The sequence below is a fragment of the Aegilops tauschii genome, chromosome 7, assembly GCF_002575655.3.
Source record: "Aegilops tauschii subsp. strangulata cultivar AL8/78 chromosome 7, Aet v6.0, whole genome shotgun sequence".
In the NCBI taxonomy this organism is placed as follows: domain Eukaryota; kingdom Viridiplantae; phylum Streptophyta; class Magnoliopsida; order Poales; family Poaceae; genus Aegilops; species Aegilops tauschii.
In genome coordinates, this window is record NC_053041.3 from 269,303,804 (window position 1) to 269,324,745 (window position 20,942).

At 43.0% G+C, this 20,942-nt stretch overlaps 1 protein-coding gene across 1 annotated transcript; it reads left to right on the forward strand.

The window, feature by feature from the left end:
- The first annotated feature begins 3,140 nt into the window (after nucleotides 1–3,140).
- On the forward strand, nucleotides 3,141–7,405 carry LOC109748935 (uncharacterized). Its single transcript, XM_020307944.4, has 6 exons — nucleotides 3,141–3,643; nucleotides 5,452–5,651; nucleotides 5,999–6,139; nucleotides 6,223–6,303; nucleotides 6,918–7,042; nucleotides 7,119–7,405. The coding sequence occupies exons 1-6, from the start codon at nucleotides 3,421–3,423 to the stop codon at nucleotides 7,165–7,167; spliced, it is 819 nt and encodes a 272-aa protein (XP_020163533.1). The 5' UTR covers nucleotides 3,141–3,420; the 3' UTR covers nucleotides 7,168–7,405.
- The last annotated feature ends 13,537 nt before the right edge of the window (nucleotides 7,406–20,942 follow it).

Genomic DNA, 20,942 nt, shown 5'->3' on the forward strand with positions numbered 1-20,942 from the left:
AGAAGCGAGAAATATTTTTGGGTTTTGAAGTTTTTCAAACACACAAAAGAAAGCGAAATAAAGCGAAACATGGATTATACAATGAAAAATGATGAACACCAACAATTGGAATGAATGTGTGGTACATGAATGTAATGCCGGTGAGAATACGTACTCCCCCAAGCTTAGGCTTTTGGCCTAACTTGGTCTATGGCCACTGTTGGCCTGGATAGAACTCTTGGAGGTAGTTTGGGTTATACTCGAGTGCAGCTGCTACCACTTGGTGGGCTGCCTCATTCCGGCGAGCAGTCTCCTCTGCTGCCTTGTACGCCTCGACCTCCTCCTCAAGTATATAATATTTTTGTTTTTCCTGAAAGTTAAAGAAGGCAGGGGCGGGCAAAGTAATATGGATAACACGATGCTTATTAAAGATTAGCATGTCTCTGAATGGTGGGTGTTCCCTTTCGAGAAACTGGTGACGACCCATAGCATCATAATCAAGGTAGCATGGAGGCAATTGGGGATCATTTTCTTTAATGGGTATACCAAGGAGAGCATCTAAATGGGCAGAGTAAATTCCACCAAAAAGATCAAATCAAAAGATTTTTTTTACTTAAGCGACATGCAATGATGGCCCACATATTAAATTTCTATTTCGCAATACCACGCTTTTAAGAATGCTTAAATTAGGAGCACACAAGGTGCAGAGGTTATGTTTACCATTTATGCATCTTCCTATAAACAGAGCAAAATAATGAATGGCAGGAAAATGAATGCTTTCAGTTCTAGCTTGCGTACGCCTCTAGTTTCCCATCGAGTGAGATTTATGAGGTTCAAGGCATGTCACCTAGAAAGGAATTCTACAAACAGCACAAAACTCTTGAACACTCATGCCGTAGGAGTTTTTATACATGTTGAATACAACATCATAGGAAGAGCGGTGAGATACATAATTCTACAAGCAGCACAAAACCCTTGAACACTCACGCGATAGGAATTTTTATACATGTTGAACATAACATCATGGGAAGAGTGGTGAGATACATACATGTAGAATCATGTATGTATCTCACTGCTCATGAACGCATTGGACGGCCATTCACATGCCTTCACCACGGCATCTCGAGGTGGGTCGAGACCCGGTTCGCAAATTGCAAGCCCCGGGGAACTTTTGCTCGAAGAGCCCTCGTAGAATACCTTCCTAAGCATTTTCTTTCTCTGAAAAATTTCTGAAATTTTTAGTCTTTAAAATAAAAGCGAACGAAACTTAACTAAAATGATTGCAATCACACAAGTGTCTTCCTTGGAAAAAAAAAGAGAATCGGTGATACGTGCGTGCATTTGCTCTTTTTTGTGTACCGGTGTGTTGTTTTAGAAAGGGAAAAAACGGCTATCTTTTTTTAAGTAAAACACGTTCATGAATTTAAAAAGGTTCACGGATTTAAAAAATGTATGCGCATTTGAAAAGTTCATGAATTTTAAAAAGTTTACAAATTAAAAAAATAGTGAACTGAGAAAAGTTAACGGATTTAGAAAATGCCCGCAAAATACAAAAAGTTCATGAATACTAATAAAGGCACGATTTTTAAAAATGTTCGCGAATACGAAAATGTTCATGGAATTGAATAATGATCATGAATTTGAATGAAAAGTTCACGAATATAAACAGGTTCATGAATTTGAAAGAATAAGTTCATAAACTTGAAAAGATCACGAGTCTGCAAAAAGAGTTCATGAATTTGAACAAATTCGCTATTTAAAAAAAATCATGAAATTGAAAAAAAGTTGACGAATTTGAAACAAGTTCATGACTACAAAAAAAGGTCACAAATTTGAAAGAAAAAATTGTGAATAAAAAGATGTTTAGTAATTTAAAGGAAAAGGTTCACAAATTTGAAAAAAGTTCATGAGTTTGAAATATGTTTGGGATTTTTTTACAAAACTGAAAAAAAGTTCACGAAAATGGGAAAAAGGAGAGAATGGAAAACGAAACAAAAAAAACTAAGAAAACTCTGTCCAATAAAGAAAAAGCCAGAAAAAAGGAACTCGGTCAAAAGCTTTTAGAAGTTTTGCAAAACCGCCAGGAAACTTCTAGAATCCTCATAAAGCCGGATGGTGTACACGGGATGGGCCGGCCTATTTTCTATGCAGGTACGCGCTGGGAGTAGTTGTGCGCCATTTGCAAAACAACATATATGTGGCGCCTGAAGCGGCGAAAGGAATTGCGTAGCATTTGTGCCGAACTGCGCGTTTCTAAAAATGTTCTAATCTCTGGAACATTTTCTTGAGAAATTTTTTCTAGAACATTTAATCAGCCACGAAACAGCTGCACAGCAACAGTAATCGGCCCAACGCCGAAATTGGGCTACTAAACAGAGGCTGGTGGCACACCGCGAGAATGGACGAGACGCACGCAGAAAACGTTCATTGTTTGTGCTGTCCACAGCGAGCCGCGCCCGGCACGGCATGGCACTGGCAGGCATCCAGCCGTTTCCTCCGTGCCGCGGCCGACGGCGACGCGCCTCCCCCTCACGGCACGATGGGGCGGGTGGTGCGGTTCACGGCACGGAGCTTTACACCGACCCGTCCGGCACGGCTGCGTATATACGTACGACAATGGAACATGGAACTCGAGCTGCCGCGGCAAGCTGGCGAAGAACCGGGCCCCGGATGACAGACAGGGCGTTGCCGTTTCGTAGCTCATCCATTGGTGGAAGTCGCCGTCTCGCCAGGCTCCGCACTCCACTCCACGAGGTCGGTCCTCGAGGCCTCCGTGCGGGTCGCCGTCGTCGCACCCTCCCCACTCCGCGCTAGGTCCTCGAGGCGCATTAACAACTCCAGCACGCTCAAGTCAACACACCGGATCGTTCAGCTCAGCCGATCGGTCCAGGTAGATCGGTCAGATGGCTTAACCCGGCCTACTCCCATCGAACCGAATCGAACGACCCACTCGCCACGCCGGACCCCCCACCTACGCGAACCAAACTCGCAGTAGGAAGCATATCCTCAGATGCAAATACGGATTAATTGCGTATATTTTATTGCCTATCTACCTATCCATTAATTGGAAAAGGAGGCGAGTTATAATACTACCAAAATCTGCTATGAACCGGTGACTCATCAAAGCAAAGATAAGCATCGCATTTATCCTACGTTTCCATATGGTAACCTGCCTTGCCTGATCTCCCGAGGCGACGACACGAAACGGTTGCAGCTGCACCAAACCCAGCCCGACCCGGCCGGCCTTTACTCCACCACCACAGACAGTATCAGTACCGCACCCATCCACCCCCCTCTCCTGCAAAACCAAAGGCCAGACCCAGACCAGACCGCTCACGCCGCACCGCACGCGCTGCACGGGCACCCAACACAAGCCCTTCTCCGATCGTGCTCGCTCGCCGCCGGTACTAGTCTAGTAGAGCAGCGGGGAGGAGCTCCGAGATGAGGGCGCCGCGGAGGCCGATGGCGGTGGTGCTCAGCTGGGTGCGGAGGCAGCCGCCCAAGGTCAAGGCCTTCCTCGCCGTCGTCGCGGGCATGACCGCGCTCGTCTTCATCCGCTTCATCGTCCACGACCACGACAACCTCTTCGTCGCCGCCGAGGCCGCGCACGCGCTCGGCATCGCCGTGCTCATCTACAAGCTCACCAAGGAGAAGACCTGCGCTGGTTCGCTCTCTTCTCTTCGGTTGCCCCCCTTTCCCCCAAAGCTATCCTCTCGATCCGTCCAGCTAGCTTCACTTCACCGCGGTCTGATCTGATTTCTCCAAAGTTCCTTCCTTTCTGGGTCACCTTTGTGCTAAAAACATATGGATTTTTTTTTCTTTCCTTTCGGAATCATGAACCTGATTTATCCTCGGACCTAGGTACTTCTCTTCTTTTGTGGGGGTGAGGCATATGAAATTATGAATCCACGGTTTTGCTATCACGTGAGAGGTAACTGTTACTTGGACACTGCGTGCCACTTGCGCTGCGTGGTGCATTGCAAGGCAGTGGAATATTACTACTCCGTACATGCTGATTTGGGGGACGCTGAAATTCTTGTGTGGTCATTTCGCTGAATGTGTGCAAAGTGAGCAAAAAGCATGTGCCTGTTCCATCCAACTGCGGCCCTGCCCCGTTCGCGTGTCTCTAGCTGCATCTGTGTACTACTTTAGAGGTCCTGCTGCGAAATGCAGGCAATTCATGCTGTATGCCCGTTCTATGAATGTGGTTCCATAAGATCCTAGCAGACTGTTCTGATCAGTATGGTGTATGTGATAGTGCATAAAGTGTTTGTTTGGACCATTTCATCTCTTGGCGCTTCAGTCCAGTCCCTACTGGAACACCTGTCTCTCTCATGGACTTGCTGTTCGTAAGAAACTTTCCTGCTTTATTTGGTTGAATGACTTTGTCCCTAGATGCTATTTTGATGAAAAAAGGGTCCGTGGATGGTGTAAACTTATGTACTACTCCCTCCGTTCCTAAATATAAGTCGTTGGGGAAGTGTAAAATGAACTCTCCCATCGACTTATATTTCGGAACAGAGGTAATATTTGCATGAGAAAAAGAACCAACAAACATGCTGCTCATACACATCAGCATCATTCCATTCTTGTAATTTGTGTTTCGGATCCTTATTAGGAACATATATGTGCCCCTTTTGTTCTTCCTCTGTTTAAGATGCATGCTTTCTGTGCGGAAAGTGAGCTCCTTTGTTCTTCGTCTGTTTAAGATGCATGTTTTCTTCGCGAAATGAAGCAGCTCTAGCAGAGCTAGAAACGGAAGCCATAGCAGCACCGTCTTCCTTCTTCCAGACAGTGAGCTAGGAATTTTTAGTTGATATACTCTTATGTTGCTGCTGGGGTTTAGGTAACTGTGGCATTATATTAAGAGACATGAACCGCTTCTCTCTTTTTCTGCATGTCACTGAAGGATTTCTCTTTCTCTTAGCTTGTCTGCTGCTTATGTTGCTGCCTGTCTTTTAGCTGTTTGAATGTTCTGATCATGTTTCTGTTTCATCACCTGATACAAGATACAAGGAAAATTTCCATGCTCAAGCTCTCAAAAATTTGTATACAACTGTGCACATGTATAATTTGTATGGTAACAGAATCTGCCTTCTCACATATCTGGGTACTCCCTCTGATCTGAATTAATTGACACAGCCTCTATACGATGTCCGGAATTAAATGACGCAACCTCTATACAATGTAAAATGGACATTGTATAGAGGCTGCGTCAATTAATTCAGATCGGAGGGAGTAATAAAGTTACTTAGATAATGGAATCTATGCACCAGATTTTCATTGACGAGAAACTGGGTCTCTACTGCTAGTGAAGTGCATACAGATGACTTATCTGCTGTAATAAAAGACACAACTGCCATATCAGTGTGATACATTTGTTTATTTTTCCTTTGGTGTAGTTTGTTCGTGATAATTGCTTTGTAATCTATATGCATGCTCTAAATTCCCCTCTTTCTTAAATTCTTGCAGGACTTTCACTCAAGTCTCAGGATTTGACAGCATTGTTCCTGGCCGTTAGGTTGTACTGCAGCTTTGTTATGGAGTATGACATCCATACAATACTGGATTCAGCTACACTAGTAGCTACTCTTTTTGTCATTTACATGATTCGGTTCAGACTGAGGTCAACTTATATGCTGGACAAGGACAATTTTGCATTGTACTACGTGGTAAGAATTCAACTTCTAAACTATAAAACTGCGAGGATTTAGGCCATTAGACATTAGTTGATTATAGAGTTTTATTTCTTGTGTCACCTCTTCGACTTAAGTTTTCTCACTACTAGACATTAGTTGATTATGGAGTCTTATTTCTTGTGTCACCTCTTCGACTTCAGTTTTCTCACTACCAAGACCATTTCCTGGTTGTATGTTGTAGGTCCACAGGATGTCAGTATCACTTTTAGAAAGAGTTGTATCTTTGTCCCTTGTGGTAGCTAGTTTTGCATGTTAATCTGTTTATCTTGTGAACTTCCTCTTATTGCCGCCAATACCAACTTACTAGACTTACTGTCCAGGTTGTACCATGTTGTGTGCTGGCATTTATTGCTCATCCTTCAACATCACATATCATGATCAATAGGATCTGCTGGGCCTTCTGTGTTTACTTGGAAGCTGTTTCAGTGCTGCCCCAGTTGCGCTTGATGCAGAATACAAAGGTAACTGTTAAACCATACATAGGCCCTTGGATGCAGAATTGAACGGTCAAATTTATCTAACTTTAAGATATGTTTTTGAGCAGATTGTTGAACCATTCACAGCTCATTATGTGTTTGCGTTGGGTGTGGCAAGGTTCCTTAGCTGTGCACACTGGGTCCTTCAGGTTCTTTACCCTATCTTTTTCTTCTTTAAAATGTACAATTTTAGTGTCTCTGTTACGCCAAAGCGCCAATACAAACTGCCTTCTGACGACACATAATGAAATATTCCAAAAGAGTGGTCCAAAGTGAAAACATAGTTTTACTCCACACATAAAATAAAATGGCACCTCTCACTGATGTTTACTGTTTACGCCATTAAGTAGAAGTTCACATAATCAAATGTTTTTAATTGAGGTAAATTTCCATTTGTTGCCATCATGATCACCCATGTTCATGCCTGATTTAACATATCCTAGGAAATCATAATTTTACCTAGTTGCATGTTGGATGGTATCAGTATCTTCTCAGTGTCTGCACACTTGGCTGCATCATTGTTTAATAAATACTCCCTCCGTCCCAAAATAAGTGTCTCAACTTTGTACTAACTTTAGTTTAAATTTGTACTAAGCTTGAGACATTTATTTTGGGACGGAGGGAGTATGTTACTTTTAATGCATGGAATAGTAGCATGCTTATCCATGGGGTTTGAAAATATGGTAGACTATATCCATGTTGCAGAATTCATTCATGACTGTGTGGGTCCATCTAAACCAAGTAATGGTACTCGTCTTTTTAGGTCTTGGATACTCGTGGCAGATTATTGACTGCTCTGGGCTATGGCTTTTGGCCATCGATGGTGCTCCTCTCTGAAATCGTCCAGACGTTCATCCTTGCAGATTTCTGCTACTACTATGTGAAGAGGTACATAATCTTAGCTTCTGCTATCACTCTGGCAAACCGTTTAACATGCGATAACCGGTGACTTGTTGCGGTGCAGTCTTGCTGGCGGACAACTAGTGCTGCGACTTCCTTCTGGGGTGGTGTAAAATCTGGTGCACAACTCATTTGTTCGGTGCTGTGTCTTACTGTTGAACAGTGGCTCTGCTTCTGGCGCCCAACCTTCTCTCTTCCCATGTGGGATGGATTCAAGAGTCTTGTTTGCCTTTTCTTTTTCCAGTTATAAACTGTTTGGTGAAAATTGTACCGGAGACTGTTGGTCGTGAAGCTTAGGCTGTTGAGAATACTATCTATAGCTGACTATTTATCCAGACTAGTTTTCAAGTACTTGCCTCCTTACATGCTCAGTCATCCCAGTTCCGGATTGGGGAGGCCATGAGATGCTCCATTTTCGATGGTCATGTTCTCTTTCCATTTGTGTTGATCTGGTGTTGTAGCTTTAAGCATTGGGCTGGCCAGGGTTCCAGCTGAGCCAACATCTCCAGTTTTTGTATGGGCCTTGGATTCTGCTGAATTCGCAGTGCCGTCAACGAAACTGAAGAGTTGTTGTTCAGGCTATATAGGTTGGTCATCCGTGGGATTCGGCTATGCAATTTTTCCAGTTCAATCTTTTGTCAAAACTCCTCAGTTTCATCACTAAGAGCTTCAATGATTCCAACATTTCTGGCAAGGTTTGGTGGTGGTCATCTTTTATGGCATCTTTTATTACGCACCATACATTTATCCCGTGGTGTTAAAGAGTCTGGGCACGATATGCTCTTCCATTTAATTTATGAGACTAGAACGCCCAGCTGCCTGATAGTTTGTGACTATGGTTGCCATAGGTTGTTCAAGCCTTACTTTAGGCAATATATTTTTTGCCACACTAGGGCCTCACATGACATATGCTCAAAAAGTGTGGCAAGATTCCCTTAAACTTGTTGACTTGTGGTCCGCATTTTGAAGAATTAATCTTAAGCAAGTGTGGCAAGAAATATGTGGCAAAATGTAGCATTCCTAGTCATGGAACCAAACAGCACAAAAAATGTGGCATTCTAGGTGTAAAGATTTGATGAAAAACTTGTGTCATTGATAGTTGGGCAAAGCCCTTTATATACAAGGATTAGCGCCTCAATTTGAGGCGCCTGTTACAGGAGGTGCCTGTTCGGCATCGAGAAGGCGTCCGTACGGACGATCGAGTTTGTACGGCGCTTTGGACACTAATAACTATATTTACGCTAATCCTAATGAGGCTCGCTATGACGATTCAGTAGGGACACGTCGTTTGATTCTTAACACTCCCCCTTGTACAAAGCTTCTTCTCGTATGTCTTGTATGACCTTGAACTCCTTGTATAATCTTGAGAAATCTTTGTCTTGATCACAAGTATATATTATCCCGAGTAACTTCTTCAAAAACCCTGTGGGAAAAATACGAGGAGAATAGTATTTGATATGTTGTTAAAACTCCGTCAAAACCCAGTAGGAAAAATAAGGAGAAAATGTTACCACATATGTTATCGTCTCTTTGATAACTTCATAAGAGAAAAACCTTGAGGATAAAACTCATTGGTAAGTTTAGAGGACAATTAATATGTCTTGTATACACTCATTAAAAATCCCGGTGGGGAAAATAGGATGTATGACATATATTCTTATGTTGATATTACCTCATTAAAAACCTTGATGAGAACCATGAGAGTAAACTCATAAAGGGAAAAAGAGTGCAATATAATGTTTGAACATGTTATGATTCAGAGAGACTCTCCCCCTGATCTTTGCAAATCTCGAAGTCGTCGCATACCAATCTAAAAGAACATGTGGTGCCCCATGTTTGGTTTTGGTAATTGACGACAATCTCTATGGACTAATGATTGCCTTGGGTTATATTTGAAGGTTTGTCCATAGGCTTTTCTTGAAGTACATGTGTTGGTTTCAAGGAGAGTTTGTGTTGACCAAGGTGCTATTAAGGAATTATCCAAAGATTGGTCATGTGAGAGTTGAGCTTATTGCAAGCATGTCTTGAAGAAGAAGATTGTGTGATCATTCATGTTTACCTTCAAGACATCATCCAAATGAAGAGAGTTGGAAAGATTCTAGGTTGATCAAGACTAAGTCAAGAGTGAATCAAGTTGATCAACTCACAAAGCGTAGAAGATGTACCGAGAGGGATCAAGTGATCCCATGATATGGTAAGCATTGTCCATTGTGCTTTGTGTACTAACCCATGGTCTATGTGAGAGTTCTATGTGGGGTTAGGTACGTGTTCATGGGCTTGCGTCAAGAGGAAGATATCACTCCACCCATGGAGAGGATGGCATCAAGTGGTGATCGTCATCAAGATTGTCGTGTGCAAGTTCAAGTGGAGCATCACGAAGAGATCAAGTGCTTGAAGCTTGCCGTCCATTGTGGTGACAATGGACTTGTGAAGATGTGCCGAAGAGTGGCTCACCCATAGTGGACTATGGGGGAGTAATCATCTAGTCTTCATCGAGCCAACGCAATCAAGAAAGGTGGTCCAACTTGAGGGAGTCAAGATCGTCATCATCTAGCTCAAGTGGACCATGTGCAAGGCAAAGGTTTTCCCTTGATAGGTTTTCTATTTTACCGGTCTCATGGTGGTAGTTGGGAGACCGGCTTATAGGATCGATAGCCGTACTATCAAGGGGGGTTCTCAAGTGAGTAGCTTGATCGTATCGTTCGTCGAGAGCTCAAACCATTGCATCCTTGCATCATGTTTCTTGGTTCTTGTTTGGTTCTCTTTGTGAGTCTTAGAGCTTATGGTCATCTTGATGACAAGCTTGAGTTCATCGAAAACGGAGTTTGCATGCGTCTTCTATGATGTTTTCGATGTTGGAGGTTTTACCGGTCTTATCCGAGGAAGGGTTCTCACCATTTTCTTTTGGGCCTTTTCTCATTTGCTTTTTATTGGTATTTCTATAAAGATTGTGTTAGCCCTTGTCGCTAGCTTTCCAACAAACTTGGTTTCGTCGAATTCGGAGTCCGTTTGCAGAAGTTGTGTCAGTTTTGGTGTTCTGAAAAGGCTGCAGCGGTACTACCGCGGACAGGAGCGGATGTAATTTTTTACTACCGCTCTTGGGAGCGGTACTACCGCTTGGAGCAGTACTACCGCGGCTACTTCCGTGGCTACTTCTGCTCGGGACCAAAAACTCGTCACAAGTCCAGCGGTGGTAGGCACGGATGTAATTTTTTAGTACCGCTCGCAAGCAGTAGTGCCGCTACCCTTAGCAGTAGTACCGCTACCCCTAGCGGTAGTACCATGAGGTCAAGCGGTACTACCGCTCCGATGGTTCTTCTGGCTTTTTTGCCTCCTCGCTGTTGTGTTTCAAAGGGCTACTACCGCCCTAGCGGTAGTACCGCTCCTTGGAGCGGTAGTACCACTCGGTGCGGGCTGTGACCATAACGGTTGGATTTTTCCCCACCTATAAAAGGGGGTCTTCTTCCCCGACGAACCTTATCCTTTGAGCTCGTGTTCTTCCCCATTGTTGACCTTCTTCGAGCTTGCTAACTCTCAATCCCTCCATGGATTCTTGCTAGTTTTTGAGGGAAAAGAGAGAGGAGATCTAGATCCACATTTCCACCAATCACTTTCTCCTCTATGTGAGGGGAACCCCTTGGATCTAGATCTTGGAGTTCTTGGTGTTCTCCTTCTTGTTCTTCCTCTCATTTTCCTCCCTAGCATGAGTTGCTTCGGTGGGATTTGAGAGAGAAGGACTTGGGCACTCCGTGTGCCCTTGCCATTGCATTTGGTGCATCGGTTTGAGTTCTCCACGATGATACGTGGAAGTTACAAGTTGAGAACCTTATTACTCTTGGGTGCTTGGTACCCTTAAGCTTGTTCCTCTTGGGTGCTTGGGCGCCCTAGACGGTTGGTGGTGTTCGGAGCTCAATCATTGTGGTGTAAAGCTCCGGGCAAGCGTCGGGGTCTCCAATTAGGTTGTGGAGATCGCCCTGAGCAATTTGACGGGTTCCGGTGACCGCCCCCAAGGGTTGCCAAAGTGTACGGGTTCGGTGACCGCCCCCAAGGGTTGCCATTTGTACGGGTTCGGTGACCGCCCTCAAGGGTCCCTTAGTGGAATCACGGCATCTTGCATTGTGCGAGGGCGTGAGGAGATTACGGTGGCCCTAGTGGCTTCTTGGGGAGCATTGTGCCTCCACACCGCTCCAAACGGAGATTAGCATCCGCAAGGGTGTGAACTTCGGGTTACATCATCGTCTCCGCGTGCCTCGGTTATCTCTTACCTGAGCCCTTTACTTATGCACTTTACTTTGTGATAGCCATATTGTTTCTTGTCATATATCTTGCTATCACCTAAGTAGTTTTTCTTGCTTAGCATAAGTTGTTGGTGCACATAGGTGAGCCTAGTTGTTGTAGGTTTTGTGCTTGACAAATTAACCGCTAGGTTTATTCCGCATTTGTTCAAGCCTCAACCGTAATTATTTTAAAGCGCCTATTCACCCCCCCTCTAGGCGACATCCACGATCTTTCAATTGGTATCAGAGCCTCGTCTCTCTTTATAGGGCTTAACCGCCTAGAGAGTAAGGATGTCGACTAGGGGTTTAGGATTCTCTGACACTCTTAGTTTCGATGGCACAAATTTTGATGTTTGGGTAATTCGCATGCTTAATCTCTTTAGGGTCATGGACCCAAATTTAGAGCGAATTGTAGATATGGGTTTTTCTCCTCCAAAAGATCCCCAAAGATTATCTTTAGAGGATGAGAAAAACTCTTATCTCAATGCTCAAGCTTCTAATATGCTTTTTGATGCTTTGAGCAATGCAGTTATTTTTCAACTCATGCCTTTCCGGGATGCTCATGAGTTGTGGACAGAGCTTCAAGATAAATATGGCGTGTCCAAGTTTTGTGGGGATGATTGTTCTCCCTCCACCTCCGGTTGTGTTGTGTTCTCAACTTCTTCTACTTCACCTACATGTGGTTTGCCACAAGGTAATGACATGGTGAGTAGTGGTGTTCATTGCAATGATGATAGTGGGCTTAGTTTTGATAATCCTTCATCACTTTCTTGTTGCGATGCTTCAACTTTGGACTCTAGCACTTCAAATGTTTCACATGCTTGTGTTGATAGTCCTTGCATATCATGTACAAATTGCTTGACTAAATCTCATGATGATATGCTTTCTATGTCTTGTTGGCATGATAAAAATGCATGTATTTCCTCGAGTTATTGTGCTAACAATGTAGAGGAAACCCAACACTCCATGGAACAAGATGTGGTCTTGAATGGTGCTTCAAGGGATCCCACATCATCATCTATTGCTTTTTGCCTTATGGCCAAGGCTTCAAAGGTATCTCACACTTTGAATCCCAATATATCTTGTGATAATATTGATGATGGCAAGAGTGATGATGATGTCGATTATGATGAAGAGAATGATGATGTTGCCTCCTTAAAAGTTAAGGGGGAAATAATTTTTAAAGCTCTTCTTAAGAATAAAATTGCTCGTTCCAACTTCATGGAAATCATGTCTATTGCTATTGAGGGCAAGAAATATATTGATGAGTTGGAATCTCGTCTTGAGGAGCATGAGGTCACCATTGATAAAATGGAAGGTCATGAGCGTGATTACGCTAATGAGATTGCGGACCTCTCTCAAGCTCTTGAACTTGAACAAACCACCAAGGAATCTCTTCAGGAGACTTTTGCTCTAGAGTTATCTAGAGTGAAGGAATCTCATGATAAAGCTCTTGAGGTGGCCAATGTTTTTGAAACTAAAAATGCTAAGCGTGAAGTTGCTCATGCTAGACTCCTTGAGGATTTTGAGCACCTCGAAAATGGCTCAAGGGTCATCAAGGGTGAGCTCATCAAACTCACCGAGTCTCATGCTCAACTTGAAGCTTCTTATTTAAAAGAGCTTGCCAAGTTGCCTTCTCCTCTTGTTGTTAATGATGATGCTTGTGCTACTAACTCTATTTCTTGTGAAGCATCCATTTTAAAGGAGAACGTTGAGCTACGGGCTCAACTTGAGTTGCTATCTAGCAATTATGGGAAATTGGAAGAAAGCCATGAAAAGCTCTCAAGCTCTCATGATGATCTTCTAGTATCCCATAATGTGCTAAAGATAGCTCATGAGGCCATGATTGCTAAGGTAACATCTAGTGAGCCTCATGTGGACACTAGCACTACTTTTAGTCAAAAATGCTATATTGCCTTGTGCTAGTCCTCGCGATTCATCCATGCATAACGTTGGTACATCTTGTGATGAATTGCTTTCCTTGCCTTGTTGCTCTAACGATGAAGCTTATACTTCCTCTAGTGCTTCTGTTGAGACTAACCATGTAGAGGAAATCAAAGAGCTCAAGGCCCAAGTCACTTCTTTGAAGAAAGACTTGGAAAAGAGTCATGAAGGGAAATTTACACTCAACAACATCTTGAGAGTGCAAAAATCCCCCAATGACAAAGGTGGACTTGGATTCAACTCCAACAAGAAGAAGAAGTCCAAGATGAACAAAAAGAAGGGCCAAGAACAAGTCAAGAATTCGGCCAAGATTGTTTGCTTCAAGTGCAAAGTAGAAGGGCATCATGTTAGATCTTGCCCATTGAAGAAGAAGGTCGTTAGTGACAAGCAACAAGGGAAGCGGCCACAAGTTCGATCTCATGCTCAACCACAAGTTGAAGAAAGTCCTCTTCCCAAGAATCCTCAAGCTAATGCTTCTCAAGTTGAGAAATCAAGTGAGAAGAAAGTGAAGAGTAGACGTTGCTACTTATGTCGTGAGAAAGGTCACCTCGCCTCTTCATGCACTAGTGGTAACTTATCCAACCCAATTATTATTGATGATATCTATTCTCTTGGGAAGGATAATGTTGGCCATGTGTTTGCCAAATTTGTTGGTGCTCAAAGTGGTGTCAAGAAAAGAACCATTTGGGTAGCCAAGCCTATTGTGACTAACCTCTTAGGACCCAACTTGGTTGGGGATCAACTAGCTCAAACTTGATCAATAGGTGTTGTTGGAGGGCATTGGAGACTTGGCTACATTATGAAGATTTAAGGGGACTTCATCATTCTTATTGTCTCAAGCCAAGTCAATTGGGTTATCAAGTTTCTATTCTAGATCCAATGTGCCTCCTTCCGGTAACTTGTACTTAAATTGTTTACATCGAAAGTTACTTGCCCCTTTGCATGTTTTGGTTTTGTTCCTTGCATGTGGTTGTATATGTTGTGCCTCCAATTTGCTTATCTTGAGTAATCAAGTATGTGTGTGTTGGTTTGCACATCATGTACGTGTGTGTGTAGTGTGTTGAGCCTTTGCGCATCTTGTTTGTATGTTAGTTGGCTCTTGTGAGAGATTAATGGAACATCCCATTTTGGGGGAGTGATGTGCTTTGTGCACCTCACGGTCCCATAAATGTGTTTACATGAGGAATACCACCTAGTATTGATATTGCAAGCTTATCTAGTCACTATGTGGTATGTCTTCTCATGAGAAATTCAAATTCTAAATAGTCCATTAATTATCTCTTGTTGGATCCTCTTTTTGCCTCTTGTTAAGTTTTCTTTAATTGGTATCACATTATGGGGGAGTAATATGCTATGTATATTACTAGCCTAGAAAATGTGTACATTTGAGATATTGTCACCTAGAATTGATATTGTAAATTATCTTGTTCCTACGTGGCATGTTAGCTCTACAAGTTGCAATTTGCTTGTGTTTAGTGTGAAGATGATGTCGGATATCCTTGCTATCTACCACCGGGAATTATTTTCAAATACTTCTTGTCTTTTGACAATTGGTACTCACTTATGTGTGGTAGAAATTATTGATCATCTTCACGTTGGCGTTTGCTTTTTATTTGCCTTATCTCTTGCCAAGTTTGTGTCAACTCCCATTGCCTTCCGTGCCACTTGAGGATCTTGTTGTTTTCTTGATCTTGTCTAGTGTTTTCCTTGATATAGTGAACGTGGTGATCCTACCTTGTGCATTTTGTATTCAAATGCAAATTCTCTATAATGCACAACTCGTGGGGGAGCTATCCTATTTTCTATAAAACACTAAACTTGTGATCCATTTTAAGTGTGTGTTGGTGGACGGCAAGCCGTTTCTTTTTGGTACTTGTGCCATCATGAAACTTTGTAGAGAGCTTGGTTTGTTTGGAACCATCCTCTCTTTTGGGAGTTTGATATCATTTTGTGGGTTCCAATGGATATCTCATTCCTTGATGTATCTTTTAATGATATCTTCCAAGTGATGATTTCTCCATTTGGTATTCTTTTCACTTGGTATTTCCTTGTATTTTGGTATCGGTTCTTGAAAGTCTTGAGCATGCATATTAACTTCATGTAGTTTCCGTGGCATGCTTTCTCTCTTTGACCCAATATATAGGGGAAACTCCACCAAGTCTCAAATTGGATGAGATGTGCATGAATTTCATTTCCATATCTATATGCACATATTTATGTGGAGTTTGTCCTATGTATTGTTGGTGTTTCTAACTCTTTGGTCCCAGTGAGTTTGGGTACCATTTTGTTTGTGTTGTTGTTCTAGGAACAATTGGAGATGCATTGGATGCTCGGCTCACTCACAAGGAAGGTGTTGTCACCATGTGCTTTTTGGAGTCAAGCTAGGATGATCAATGAACTACTTTGTACCTTCAATTGGTATCTACTACATCCTTCCAATGTTAACTCGGTAACAAGTATCTTCATATACTTCATGCACACATTTCTTGCATCAACCTTGTGTAGGTTGTATCATGGCATGTTATTCATTCTCTCTTGTGATACTTGTTTCCTTTCTCAAAGCATCCCAACAATGATCTCTTGTTGCTAGTTGTGATGTCTTTGATGGTTGTGTGGTAGGAATTCATTTATGTACAATAAGACCATATCTAGCCATGTGCTATGCTTCCAAGCAAATATCTTATTGGTATATCTATGACTTCCTTTTGGATATCTTGTTCCTTCGTGTTGTAACTATTTCGGGTGTACATCCTTCTTTGTAGATATATATCATCATGATCTCGTCTACCTAGAACCTTATACACTTGAGAGAAATTACATCTCTAGATGATATCCTTTCTTTCACGTCCACCTTGTCTTTCTTGTTATTTCTTTGGTGGCTCCGTGAAAGCTTTTGCCTTGAGTGCATGTCTTATCTCGTTGCATCTTGATGCACTCCTGTGTGGTGAAGATTATTTTCCTCATGCCTATCTCTACGAGGCTTTTGCCATCTTAATTGGTATCCCTCGTCTTGATGAGGCTTTCATCTTCTATCTTCACCATGGGTTGTCACAAGTGTTGGTTATTCATTTTGCATTTTTAGTGTGCTTGTGAACCCTTTTGCTTGGTGTGTGTGGGGAGGACATGTCATGCACCTTGTATCTCCACTATCCAAGACTATGTTGCTGCTTAATGCTCATTCATACATTAGTCTTCTCAAGTGCTTTGCCATGACTCACACACATCATTTTGGTTGAGCCTACTCTTAAGATGCCTCTTTTATATGTTGCTCAACCATTTGTTTGTTGCAAGTGCTAGGCTTTGTTTCCTATATGCTCACTTGCACTTGTCGTGAGTTTCTATTGATTTTCGTGGAGTGATGATCCTATTTTGTGCACTCGGTATCCTAATGCAAATATTGTAAGAAGTGCACAAATCATGGAGAGCTTCACTAGTGTCTTTAGAACACTCTGTTGCTCTCTTGCACTTGCTGTGGGGTTCTATTGTTCTTGGGGGAGTGACGATCCTATTTTGTGCTCATTGTATCCAGTTACAAAACTAAATTGTGCACAAATCATGGGGAGCTTCTCTAGTTTCTCTAGAACACTCCTTTGCTCATATCATAATTTATTTCATTCATGTGGCACGTAGGATCATTGGTCTAGTTGGCTCAATTGATATCCGTTGATTGCTTGCTTCAATTGGTATCTTTTGATTGCTTGTTTGCTTGTTTCTCTCTTTCTTATGTCTTTGTGGCATATCTTTCTTTTGTAAACTTTGGGCCTAAATATAGTTTGTTTTCCTCCTAGTATTTACCGTCAAACTTGTGTATTGAATTCCACTCTCTTGTTGAGAAATACACAAATTATGGAGGAACACAATTTATATTGGCCTTCTAAGCTTTTCTCCCATTTTGGCAATCGATGCCAATGGGGGAGAAGTTTCAGAGAGTTTTGTGGAGAAGTTTAGAAAATTCTCTCCTCTTGCTTTGGTTTTGTTCCTAAGCATTTGCATCTCTTACTCATGCATCATTGGTTGTTGCATTGCATGGTGATGCATAATTCCTTATATAAACTCTCTTGAAAGTGATTGTCATCAATTACCAAAATGGGGGAGATTGAAAGAACATGTGGTGCCCCCATGTTTGGTTTTGGTAATTGACGACAATATCTATGGACTAATGATTGCCTTGGGTTATATTTGAAGGTTTTGTCTATAGGCTTTTCTTGGAGTACATGTGTTGGTTCAAGGAGAGTTTGTGTTGACCAAGGTGCTATTAAGGAATTATCCAAAGATTGGTCATGTGAGAGTTGGGCTTATTGCAAGCATGTCTTGAAGAAGAAGATTGTGTGATCATTCATGTTTACCTTCAAGACATCATCCAAATGAAGAGAGTTGGAAAGATTCTAGGTTGATCAAGACTAAGTCAAGAGTGAATCAAGTTGATCAACTCACAAAGCGTAGAAGATGTACCGAGAGGGATCAAGTGATCCCATGGTATGGTAAGCATTGTCCATTGTGCTTTGTGTACTAACCCGTGGTCTATGTGAGAGTTCTATGTGGGGTTAGGTACGTGTTCATGGGCTTGCGTCAAGAGGAAGATATCACTCAACCCATGGAGAGGATGACATCAAGTGGTGATCGTCATCAAGATTGCCGTGTGTTGGGGAACGTAGCAATAATTCCAAATTTTCCTACGTGTCACCAAGATCAATCTAGGAGATGCTAGCAACGAGAGAGAGGGAGTGCATCTTCATACCCTTGTAGATCGCTAAGCGGAAGCGTTACAAGAACGCGGTTGATGGAGTCGTACTCGCGGCGATTCAAATCGCGGAAGATCCGATCTAGCACCAAACGGACGGCGCCTCCGCGTTCAACACACGTACAGCCCGGGGACGTCTCCTCCTTCTTGATCCATCAAGGGGAGAGGAGAAGTTGAGGGAGGACTCCGGCAGCACGACGGCGTGGTGGTGGAGCTTGTGGTATTCCTGCAGGGCTTCGCCAAGCTCTACGGAGGAGAAGGAAGAGTTGGAGGAGGGAGGGGCTGCGCTAGGGAAGGGGTGCGGCTGCCCTCTCTCCCGCATTGTATATAGGGGGAAGGGGGTGGAGGAGGCGCCCTAGGGTTCCCTGGGGAAGGGCGGCGGCCACAGGGGAAACCCTAGATGGGTTTGGGCGCCCCCACCCCTAGGAAACTTGCCCCCCAAGCCGGGAGGGGTGGCTGCCCTAGGGGAGGCGCCCCCACCTCTCCAGGTTACGTGAGAGGGGTTGGGAGGGGCGCACAGCCCCTTAGTGGGCTGGTGTGCCCCCTCCCCTTGGCCCATAAGGCCCCCCAACGCTTGCCGGGGCCTCCGAAACACCTTTCGGTCACGCTGGTCGTCACCCGGTACTCCCAGAACAATTCCGGACTCCAATACCCTTCGTCCAATATATCGATCTTCACCTCCGGACCATTCCAGAGTTCCTCGTCACGTCCGGGATCTCATCCGGGACTCCGAACAACCTTCGTTAACCACATACTATTTCCCATAACAACTCTAGCGTCACCGAACCTTAAGTGTGTAGACCCTACGGGTTCGGGAACCATGCAGACATGACCGAGACACCTCTCCGGCCAATAACCAATAGCGGGATCTGGATACCCATATTGGCTCCCACATGTTCCACGATGATCTCATCGGATGAACCACAATGTCGGGGATTCAATCAACCCCGTATACAATTCCCTTTGTCTATCGGTATGTTACTTGCCCGAGATTCGATCGTCGGTATCCCTATACCTTGTTCAATCTCGTTACCGGCAAGTCTCTTTACTCGTTCCGTAACGCATGATCCCGTGGCTAACTCCTTAGTCACACTAAGCTCATTATGATGATGCATTACCGAGTGGGCCCAGAGATACCTCTCCGTCATACGGAGTGACAAATCCCAGTCTCGATTCATGCCAACTCAACAGATACTTTCAGAGATACCTGTAGTGCACCTTTATAGCCACCCAGTTACGTTGTGATGTTTGGTACACCCAAAGCATTCCTACGGTATCCGAGAGTTGCACAATCTCATGGTCTAAGGAAATGATACTTTACATTAGAAAAGCTCTTAGCAAACGAACTACACGATCTTGTGCTATGCTTGGGATTGGGTCTTGTCCATCACATCATTCTCCTAATGATGTGATCCCGTTATCAATGACATCCAATGTCCATGGTCAGGAAACCATAACCATCCATTGATCAACGAGCTAGTCAACTAGAGGCTTACTAGGGACATGTTGTGGTCTATGTATTCACACATGTATTACGGTTTCCAGTTAATACAATTATAGCATGAACAATAGACAATTATCATGAACAAGGAAATACAATAATAACCATTTTATTATTGCCTCTAGGGCATATTTCCAACAGTCTCCCACTTGCACTAGAGTTAATAATCTAGTTCACATCACCATGTGATTAACACTCAAAGTTCACATCGCCATGTGACTAATACCCAAGAGTTTACTAGAGTCAATAATCTAGTTCACATCACCATGTGGTTAACACTCAATGAGTTCTAGGGTTTGATCATGTTATGCTTACGAGAGAGGTTTTAGTCAACGGGTCTGCAACATTCAGATCCGTGTGTGCTTTACAAATCTCTATGTCATCTTGTAGATGCAGCTACCACGCGCTACTTGGAGCTATTCCAAATAACTGCTCTACTATACGAATCTGGTTTACTACTCTGAGTCATCCGGATTAGTGTCAAAGTTTGCATCGACGTAACCCTTTACGACGAACTCTTTTACCACCTCCATAATCGAGAAAATTCCTTAGTCCACTAGTTACTAAGGATAAATTCGACCGCTGTCATGTGATCCATTCCTGGATCACTCTTGTACCCCTTGACTGACTCATGGCAATGCACACTTCAGGTGCGCTACACAGCATAGCATACTGTAGAGCCTACGTCTAAAGCATAAGGGACGACCTTCATCCTTTCTCTCTCTTCTACCGTGGTCAGGTCTTGAGTCTTACTCAATACTCACACCTTGTAACACAGCCAAGGACTCCTTCTTTGCTGATCTATTTTGAACTCCTTCAAAATCTTGTCACGGTATGTATTCATTTGAAAGTACTATTAAGCATTTTTCATCTATCCTTATAGATCTTGATGCTCGATGTTCAAGTAGCTTAATCCAGGTTTTCCATTGAAAAACACTTTTCAAATAACCCTGTATGCTTTCCAGAAATTCTACATCATTTCTGATCAACAATATGTTAACAACATATACTCATCAAAAATTCTATAGTGCTCCCACTCACTTGTTTGGAAATACAAGTTTCTCATAAACTTTGTATAAACCAAAATCTTTGATCATCTCATCAAAGCGTACATTCCAACTCCGAGATGCTTACTCCAGTCCTTAGAAGGATTGCTGGAGCTTTGCGTACTTGTTAGCATCTTTCAGGATTGACAAAACCTTCTGGTTGTATCACATACAACCTTTCCTCAAGAAAATCGTCGAGGAAACAATGTTTTTACATCCTATCTGCAAGATTTCATAAGTAATGCAATAACTGCTAATATAATTCCAACAGACTCTTAGCATCACTACGAGTGAGAAAGTCTCATTGCAGTCAACTCCTTGAACTTGTCGGAAAACATCTTAACGACAAGTCGAGCTTTCTTAATGGTGACACTTACCA

Excerpts from the sequence above, each read along its gene's own strand:
- LOC109748935 (XM_020307944.4), top strand. The coding sequence starts at position 3,421 with ATGAGGGCGCCGCGGAGGCCGATGGCGGTGGTGCTCAGCTGGGTGCGG. Across the intron at positions 3,644-5,451 it reads CAAGGAGAAGACCTGCGCTG|GACTTTCACTCAAGTCTCAG; the intron begins GTTCGCTCTCTT and ends AAATTCTTGCAG. Across the intron at positions 7,043-7,118 it reads TGCTACTACTATGTGAAGAG|TCTTGCTGGCGGACAACTAG; the intron begins GTACATAATCTT and ends GTTGCGGTGCAG.